The sequence below is a fragment of the Metopolophium dirhodum genome, chromosome 1 (genome assembly GCF_019925205.1).
Source record: "Metopolophium dirhodum isolate CAU chromosome 1, ASM1992520v1, whole genome shotgun sequence".
Taxonomy (NCBI): Eukaryota; Metazoa; Arthropoda; class Insecta; order Hemiptera; family Aphididae; genus Metopolophium; species Metopolophium dirhodum.
Genome location: NC_083560.1, coordinates 102,545,406 through 102,555,597, shown reverse-complemented (window position 1 = coordinate 102,555,597; position 10,192 = coordinate 102,545,406). Strand labels below are relative to the sequence as shown.

At 26.9% G+C, this 10,192-nt stretch overlaps 1 protein-coding gene across 3 annotated transcripts; it reads right to left on the bottom strand.

Moving 5' to 3' along the window:
- Positions 1–587: 587 nt before the first annotated feature.
- Positions 588–10,107, bottom strand: LOC132933769 (uncharacterized). Of its 3 annotated transcripts, XM_061000047.1 has the most exons (7): positions 9,890–10,107; positions 6,744–6,952; positions 6,517–6,672; positions 6,204–6,451; positions 5,864–6,029; positions 5,617–5,722; positions 588–5,113 (listed from the first exon to the last, which is right to left on the bottom strand). In XM_061000047.1, the coding sequence occupies exons 2-7, from the start codon at positions 6,940–6,942 to the stop codon at positions 5,098–5,100; spliced, it is 891 nt and encodes a 296-aa protein (XP_060856030.1). In that variant the 5' UTR covers positions 6,943–6,952; positions 9,890–10,107; the 3' UTR covers positions 588–5,097. The 3 variants fall into 3 exon arrangements, with proteins under 3 accessions (XP_060856030.1, XP_060856032.1, XP_060856031.1); XM_061000049.1 differs by lacking the exon at positions 9,890–10,107 and having other exon boundaries at positions 6,517–6,668; positions 6,744–6,921; XM_061000048.1 differs by lacking the exon at positions 588–5,113 and having other exon boundaries at positions 5,613–5,722.
- Between the last annotated feature and the right edge of the window lie 85 nt (positions 10,108–10,192).

Below are 10,192 nucleotides of genomic sequence, written 5' to 3'. Positions count from 1 at the left end.
TATACTTATTCTTTTTACATTTTATTTCACATCTTTATGTTTATTTATGATTTCATTTTGTGAATCAAAACATTTATTCCGTATAGCTGGTACCTATATATTTATTTGAATGTTTGGAACTCAAAAATGCATATAAATTCTATGAATTAACCGGCTTGTCTTTTGCACTGCAATCGTGATTATTATATTGAATAATAACATTTTTTGTGTTCAATAGATTATGTGTAAAAAGTCAACATTTTTCAGAGCACTTAATACTTGAGAATTGATAAATCTGGGGAACACTGCACAGTGTAACAACATCGTATAGTCCTATTTATGTTTTTGAAATACGACATTGAAACAAATGTTATATTGCAATACCTAACATTTAGTAACAATTACGTAACTGGAAGATTGCAATTAGTTCCTATGTCTGCTTATTGATAACTAACATTTCAATATTTCTGAAATATTTATACTGAATATAACAGAAACTAATATTTATAACAGTTATGTTTCACTCATGAAACTGTTCTGAATTAAATGACTAATATATATATATATATATATATATATATTGTATACAAATAAGCATAATAATCAAATATTTGTATAATAAATTTCAATAATACTTTATTGGAGCAGCTAGTATATAATGTATTTTTATTGTCATCTCATCATATATTAATAATACATACATATAAGAGTCAAATTGAGATGACAATAAAAATAATTAATAACGCATTTTAACAAACAAATGTACTAAGGCAATAACTTAAAATATTTTAACATTCATTATAATCAAACATAAAAATATACAAATTAAAATTAAACACTATATTTAAACATGTAAAAATAAAAATTAAACATTCATAAATATTGTCCAACACAATATAAATACAGTGAAAGGGATAATTGAATTATTGGGGAACCTCTTCTCTATTTTATGTTAATAATGTATTTGTATTTATTTATGCGCTTGTTTATTTTTAAGTCTTATCACTGTTGACCATCTTGTAATTTTATACATGTTATATTTATTTTAATTTTAAGTGTTTCTAGTGCTGCTCAACGGACGCCATACGAAATAATAATAATGCATCCAACACAATATATAATTACAAAAAAATTAAATAAATAAATATATTTATTACATACAAAATAGATTAATAATATATGAATAAAAATAAATGATATTTAAAGGAAATATAGGAAAATTAATATTATAAGTCAGTGATGTGTTTCAGTTAATTAACTAAGTAATTCGCTTAAGTGATATTGCTTATTTTAAATACAATTAGGTATATTATTAAAAAAATCGTTACCCTAACAGCAACAACACGTATCTGCAAATTTTCGATTTTTTTTTTTATGTTATCAAAATATTTAGAATCTTTGCGCACATGTTTCATTGACCATATTTTCCGTAAACAAACTGATAATCTCAAAAAATAGATTATAGTGACAACACATATCTGAATTTGATATGTGACAACACGTATGTACAAGATTTACCGTAGTGTTTTGTGTTACGAACGTTTGACTGTTGCCGTCTACTTAAATACCAGGTAATTATTATTTAAGTTATTTTAAAGTCATAAATGATCATTTATTTACTATAAAATCAATCAAACATAACTTCTAAAGGAAGATCTACGTTAATAACTGACATTTTGTTTGTGTTTTCACATACGTGGTGTTACAGATTTAGAAATTTAGAAATAGTGACAGTTACGTGGTATTTCTATTGGAATTTTATCAATGCTGTTTTCTTAAAAAGTAAGTTAATATTCTATACTTAAATAATTAATATGCAATATGTAAAGATATTACATCAATATCTAAATTTTAATTAAATTATTAAATAGTGTGCTAATTAACAATAATAATATAATATTATGATACAACAAAATTATTATGATAGAATAAAAATATTAAAAATGTGAAGAAATTTATCAATTTGATAGTCCTCAGTATTGAAAAGATTTGTGTGTTGAGTGTTTAATGTGTTTTGCATAATTATGTTATTTCATTGTTTTTTTTTTATAGTTGAAATGGCAAAACAACGGCTTAATCACATTTTAAACTTGGCTCTACTGAACTCTAAAGAGGAACAAGAACGTCCTGACTCACCTCAGTATAACAAAGTAAATGATTTAACTAACATAATTTTAAATGCAGATGTTGTGTTTTCAAACACTTATGATGAGGAATTAGATAGACCTTCAACAAGTCATAACACACCTGTTAATGATATTATTAACCTTGATAGTACTTTGATTAACGAAGACAATTTGTTGGAGTATATAGAATCATTTGAAAAAATATCAGATTTAGAAAATACTAATAATATGAATTTAACAATTAATGAGTTAGTTAATCCCTATACATTTGATTTAAAAAACCACAATTCAGATAATATTATGATGGTGACGAGTAATGGAAGTGAAGTTATTGTAAATGCTACAAGCCCAGAAGAAGTTGATCTATCTGATTGTGAAAGTGTTGTTGGTAATAAAAGAAAACGAAGTACAAAAAAAGAAATATTGAAATGGAAACGTGAAGTCAGCAAAAAAAAAGAGAATGCATGGAGAATGTTACATGGGTTACAGTAGAAATGGTAAAATTGTTGAACATAACAAAATAAGAAGTGAAAGAACTATGAAACCAAGATGTAGCTCTAAAAAATGCATCAACTCAAGATATTGTCAACAATTCAATGAAGAAATGAGAAGTGACATATTCAAAACTTATTGGTCTGCTACCTGGGAGGAGAAAAATACGTATGTAACAAGTATGGTAATATTTACATTACGTAAAAGAGATACAACTAGGCTTGGCAATGATAGCAGGAGGTCTTATACATTCAGTTACTTTTTAAAGCACAGTTCTTCTGAACGTCTTCAAGTTTGTAAAATAATGTTCTTAAATACTCTCGGATTAAATGAATGGATGGTTCAAAATTGGACAAAACAAGCAACTCATGGATTACGAGGAAAAATTAAAAATGGAAAGATACAAGAATCATGCAGCATTGTTGAAATTTCACCACGCCAAAAAAAATCTTTAGCACTAAGAATTAATCACTTAAAAAACTGGTTCTCTACATTGCCAAAAATGCCATCGCATTATTGTAGAAGTAAGACTGACAGATTGTACCTTGAAGGACCGTTCTACTGCAAGCAAGAAATAATGGATGCTTATAAATTAAAATGTGTTGAAGATAGTTTGGTTCCATTAAGCAACTGTTATTTATCAAACTTCATGGTTGAAAATAAACTCTCAATCTATCTCCCAAGAAAAGATAAATGTGATTTTTGTACCTCTTTTAATATTGGGGAAGTCAACGAAAATGATTATGCTGAACACATTGCCCATAAAGATAGGGCAAGAGAAGAAAAAGAGAAGGATACAAAACTAGCCAAAGAAAAAAAATCTTGTACTGTACTTACAATTGATTGTCAGGCAGTAAAACTTTGTCCTGTACTGCAAACAAGTGCATTGTACTATTCGATGAAACTAAAAGTTCATAATATGACAATTTATAATAATGCAACTGCTGATTGTCAAAATTACTGGTGGCACGAAGGTAATGGTGAACTAGAGGCTTCAGTTTTTGTACCTATAGTTATAAAACACTTGGAAAAATATTGTTTGAATGAAAAAAAACCCATAATCATAATATACTCTGATGGGTGTGGGTATCAAAATCGAAATGTGATTATGGCAAATGCATTATTACATTTTGCAGTTAAACATCAAGTAACTATTGAGCAAAAGTATCTTGTTAAAGGGCATACCCAAATGCAGTGTGACAGTGTTCACAGCCTTATCAAGAGAAAACTTAAAGGACAGGATATACACTTGCCTTCAGATTACATTAGAATAACCAAAGCAGCAAGAAAAACTCCTTCACAACTAGGAGCTATATTGTTAAATTATGACTTTTTTTTAAATTTTAAAACACATCAAACCTATGCATCTATTAGGCCTGGTCGCACAAAAGGGGATCCTGAAGTTAAGGATATTAGATGTTTACTTTATAATCCAACTACAAAGAGAATTATGTACAAATTATTATTTGATGAACCTTATGATGATATACCTGTTGGAAGAATACCAGTATTAATGCAAAATGAAATAAAATATGAAAACCTCTATAAAAAACCATTAAGTATCACTTTATCAAAATATCAGGATCTTCAAAAACTCAAACAATTTCTTCCACCAGACACACATTCATTTTATGACAGTTTAGAGCATGCTTCATCTTTCAAAACTAAGAAGGGTAAAATTTAATATTTTATTTAATATTAATTGTTATTTTGTATGATTTTTATTTTATGTACAACCAAAAGACTGGTTATTAAATTGTTTAGTGCAATTTGTATTTTTTATACTAACTTTTTTTTATCCATTTATAATTATATTAATATTGTTATTTTATATGAAACCAAAAGACTGGTTATTAAATTGTTATTTAATCGTATTATAATTTAAAAACAAAAAACTGATAAAATAAAAAAATAATGTTTTTATATCATACTGTTATTATTTAAATTGTTAAATATCCACCCACTAATTGAAATTATTAGAACTTATTGCTCTTATATAAATGTGCTATATTTGATGAAATATTTAACTTGAAAATCAAATTTAATAAGTTTTATTCGACAAAAAAAGGTAATTTATTATTAATTTAAATGATTAATACAATTCAGTTACGTGCTGTTATACCCTCAAATGTATGAATCAATAACATGTATCTACTAGTAACAACTACACGTAACTGAAAATAAGTTGTTAATAACTCGTATCTACACTAAATAATCTAATAACAATAATAAATTAGTGTTTGTTATGTATAAATTTGTAAGTATAACTTAAAAACTTAATTCAGAATCAAAAGTTGCTAACATTTTTAAACATTCAAAATTAAACAGTTTTTTGGTCTTCTTGTAAAATTGTACTTTTGGAGATAAGTGTTGTTGTTGTTAAGGTAACGAAATGATGTATTAGATATTAAGATGATAATTTATTATATTATTTCGAAGATTTTTGCTGTCATTATATAAGTAGATAAAATGATATTCTATATATTTATTCTTACAAACTTCATTGATCAATTTGTCTGAAAAAAGAAAATTATGATTAAAAAATTAAAAAGCGAGTAATAGTGAATAACGCTTTAACTAAGGATGTGTTAGATTTAATGACATTAACATACAATTATTGTATAGGAAAAACGATTTGATCTTAAAATGTGACACACATGATGAACTATTTATGACCATCATTGTCATACATTTTCAATCTTTAGCTATAAAAATTGAACATATAATATTATACATTTTTAACTACAAAATAATTTTCAAATTTTCGAGATTTTGGTTAAAATTTGAATTATAAATACTTAAAAAATAATTGTGCCTATGGATCATTAATATCTTTTAACTACTATTATAATATCTTACGAAAAGCTTTGTATTAATTTTTCAAATATTTTGACTCAACAATTTTTTTTATTAACTTTAATATAAAAAATAAAAAAAAACAAAAATTACTGACAATTTTTTACTTTAAACCACCCGAGGTAGAATTTCATAATTTATTGATGATAGAAAATTAACTTACTTTGTTTCTTGTCGAGTTTTTCTTAATTGGGCATGGACCAACCATCTACCAATTTGATTGTGAATTTCTTTATGTGTAGATGTTGGTTTATGAAATCGTACAACATCTAAAAATAATATAAGAATAGCATACAGAACTGTAGGCCTATGATAATATATTGTTATGTGTTATCATTGATGATGACATACATTAACAATTGGTTTTTGCATAAAACATACATAGATATATAACATACCAACATACTCACTTATAATGGTCTTCAAAACTGTTGGGAAAGTTTCTTTGAAAGATATTTTTTTACGCTTTCCAGCAAAACTATATCTTATGGCTAAACAATTGGTCATCAGTTTTGCTAGTATAGTATTAACTATAGCAGTAAAGTCTGTACCGCCTAGGGCTTTTAATGTCATAATCTGTATTCAAATATTAACAAATGGTCAATGAATTTATAATAATTAAAATATAATTGTTTAGGATTAAGTCAGGTATGTTGGAGAAAAACTGTTTATAATTATGATTATAAGAAGTGAGCAAGATTATAGTTAACCAATAGTTACTTAACACAACTTTAGGCAGATTGTATTTACCATTTTGGAATAAAACTCTTTATCATTTAACATCATACTTTCTATTTCCAAAAGTTGAATTTCGTCAGATAATGGGAATTCAATATTTAGTTCATTTAGTTCATCGTCTGAGTAACCATAACTATTAGAATTAGTACGTATCTTTATGACATTTTCCAACATTGTTTTTATTTCGTCATTTTGTTTTTGTAATGATTCTATTTTTAATGTAATTTTTGATAGTTTTTTTGACATTGCTTTTTGCCAAACTGTAACAAAATATCAAACACATTATAAGTAATTATATAAAACCAAAGAGTTCTTTCATTTTTACTGTAATGTTTGCAAGGCATTTTCAAAGATTTTTTATTAGCTTTCATTGATGAGCTTTTATGCCTAGATCGCTTTTTTGAATCTAATTCCGAGCCAGTTTCCACATCTGAATAATCCTGAGCTTGTTTAAGTTTAAGCATACCATTTTCATAACTATCTAAATTAACATTTTTTAATATATATTTAGTTTTAATACATATGATAAACTTAATATGATAAAACTAAGACCTGAAGAACCAAAAATTTGAAGAATTGAATGTGTGGACCATGTTTCAGTATTTGGTTCACAGTCAGTTGCTATTAACTTGTTTACTTTTATTTGGCTATAATTAGAGGGTGGCCAATAGCTTGAAGATCCGTCACTTGATAGCCAATTATTTGGTACAATTTGAAGACCATCATTAAATTCAACAATTTTATAAGCCATTTGTACAAAACTAAGGAATTAAAAAAATAATTATGTATATAAATAAGTACCTATAGTCAGCATTAAAAAAAAAAATTTAATATTTTATTAGTGTGTATGAACTATTGGTATAAAAACAAATTTATCCTTCATTGGTAATCTCCAAAGTTTTGTTTTAATATCAGTAATTGTCCAATAACGTACATTTTGGGACTTGTCAATATTCGCCACTATATGAATGTCTAAATATTGTTAGATATACATGGAGATCCAACAATAAATATTTCACGACTTTCAATTATTTGAATAATATTTTTTACTGCAACCACTGCATTATTTTTTAAAAATAGTTTTTCTTACTGTCACAAATAACAGACATATTTGAAGTCCAAAATTGTTTAAATTGAAGAACATTATTTTTACACAAGTCAGCAGTAAGTAGACCGTTTGTATAAACTTTTTTAGACCTAAATTTGTGTTATTATTTTGAAATAAAACAGAATTATTATAATTTAATTCAGAAAATCGTTTAACTAATTGCTGTATGGGTGTTTCAGAATTTCTAAGCATTTTTTTAAGCTAGACATATAATTTTCAAACCTAAAAGCACGAGATTCATCAAGGGCTCCATACTTCTTTACATCATCTGTTAAATGTAAGAGATTATGAATATTGTGTGAAACATTATCAATACCATAAATCTCTTGAAACTGGCATAATTTATAAAATGATCATCTTTTACCAAATTACAATTTATTAGAATTTAAATTGTTACATGTAAAACTATAAAATTTTCCTATATATCATAACGTATAATTTTTGTTAAAACTACTGATCCTATGTATAGTAAAAAAGTTTGAAATTCCGAAGCTTTCCAATGTTTATAATCAAAGAGACCAGGGCTTTCTAGTTAAATCATAAGGTGTGCTATTTTGAAACAAAATGAGAGCATCAGATATTAATTTAACAACTCTAGCAGCAATCCATAAATTTATCATTTTTTTTTTACCACCTCAAGGCAAATAAGATGCATATAATCCAGCAATACACCAACTACTCCCCTAAAGTTTGGGATTTTAGTTAATATCGAAACATTGTTTTGATAGCTGCCATTGTATAGTCTTAAAAATCTAGGTCTGTTCGTAAAAATTAAAAGATTATTATTTAGCTATACCATAGGTTTTAAATTTAATTTTAATTTTAAAGCGAGTTATGAGTATTTAATGATGTATAATTATATATAAGTAGGTATTTGCTTTGGAGATTTTGGATTTTTTTTTTCCAATTACCTAAAAATAGCTACTCTCAATAACAATGAATAATTAATTATAATAAGAGTATAAGACGTAACAACACAAAATATTGTTTAATGTGTAGAATGTAGATAATAATTAAAATGCGGGATGGAGTGGCCAAGCGGAATAAGGAGTAAGGGGTCGGTAGCAACGCGCACCGACGCTGGTTCAAAACCTCCGCCGCGGGTGACATTTTTCTTCGGGCAAGTCACGGTGCAGTCCGGAGAGAAGTGCCGCCATCCTCCACCCGGGCATGGCAGATACCTACGGGTGCCCACTAAAAAGTCTGCCAAACTGTGTAAACGTGTTTAAACTTACAGTATCCTCCCACACAGTTAAAAACCACCCAATCGCCTAAGTTTCCACGGGTTAATTAATTAAAAATGGGGTTTGGCGTATTTACGCAGAATCATCTTCTTTATATTTTCAAAAATCTTAGAGTAAAATCATTCATTACAAAAAAGATAGAAAGTAATATTTTTGAGGAAATTACATCGATTTTACATTTCATTGTTATTTGACTTTGTATTCGACTTTCAAAATAAACAAAAAATTGTTGTAAATTTAAATTATGTTTAAATTGTTTTGAGACAATATTTAGACGAATCATTAAGTTGCAAGGTTCCACGTAAGTAGGTTATTCTACTTGTCAGAGCCGTATCACACAATATCATAATATTAATATTATACATTTTTAACTACAAAATAACTATTAAATTTTGTCAAAATTCGAACTTTAAATGCTTATAAAAAAAAAATTGCCTATGCATTTTTAATATTTTTTAACTGCTATTGTAACATTATATCAGGAGCCTTGCGTTAAATTTTCACGCTTTTTTACCCAATAAATACAATTTTGAAATGTCAACTATAAATACTAAAAATGACTAGAAATGCTTTAACTATAATAGATGTGTTAGATTTAATGACATCAACATAAAATTATTGTATAGTAAAAACACAATTTGCACAATCAGCTAGTCTTGCACAATCAACGCTGTGCTTGGACAAAAAAATCGAAAATATCCCCCGATTTGCTGTGTAAAACCACCTTAGGTAGTTCTTGGTATTAAACAAAGTTGTTAAAAAGTATATAATTTTCTAGCGTTGCAACTCGCTCGCTGCGCACTGACAATGATAAAAAGACATGATAAACGTAGCGATGGACTCATGCGTTAAAAACGTAAAATTGCCAACTTCCAAAGGCTAACCGGTAACCGGTTTCAAGCCCTGGAATAATGTTATTATTAATTGCCCATTTTTGTAAACTTGACAAAAATGTTTCAGAATATGTAAGATTGTCATCAGAAAATGAGTCTGATGTACTAGTAGAACAATCAGAAAATAATTCTACATCACTATCAACTGCAGGATCATTTAAATTGTCAAAGTGTTCATTGGTTACGAAATCAAAAACTTCTTCATTACACTGTATTACATTATCATTATCATTTGATTGATTTGAATTATTACTATTATTTGATGAATCCAAATCGGAATCATCGATACTATTTGAGATGTGTAATACATTATCACTAGCAATAATTCAACGTAAATTTCTACTAGAATAAGACCTTACTAACTTATTTCTTTTATTTTCAATAACAAAATACCTACCAGCTATTAATTTAAAAAAAAAAAACAATAATATTAAGTAGGTAGAGTGTACTTACTGTCAGTGGACACTGGTTTCAAAAAAGTTATGTGTCATGAGTTCTAAAGAAGAAGAAAGAAAAAATACTGTTTTGTTGAAGCGTAAAATTCAATATAGTTATAACTTACAAGTTACAACTTAAATAGCTCACTATTACACTTTACACGGTTACCCAATGACGATTTATAAGTTTACGACGCGCTTAAAATTTTGTTATTTAATATTCATTATCATTTATCATAAACGTGTAGTGGGCATTGAATTATATGATAACATGATGAGCCACTGCTGTTACGATATTAATAATTATCACAGAATATAA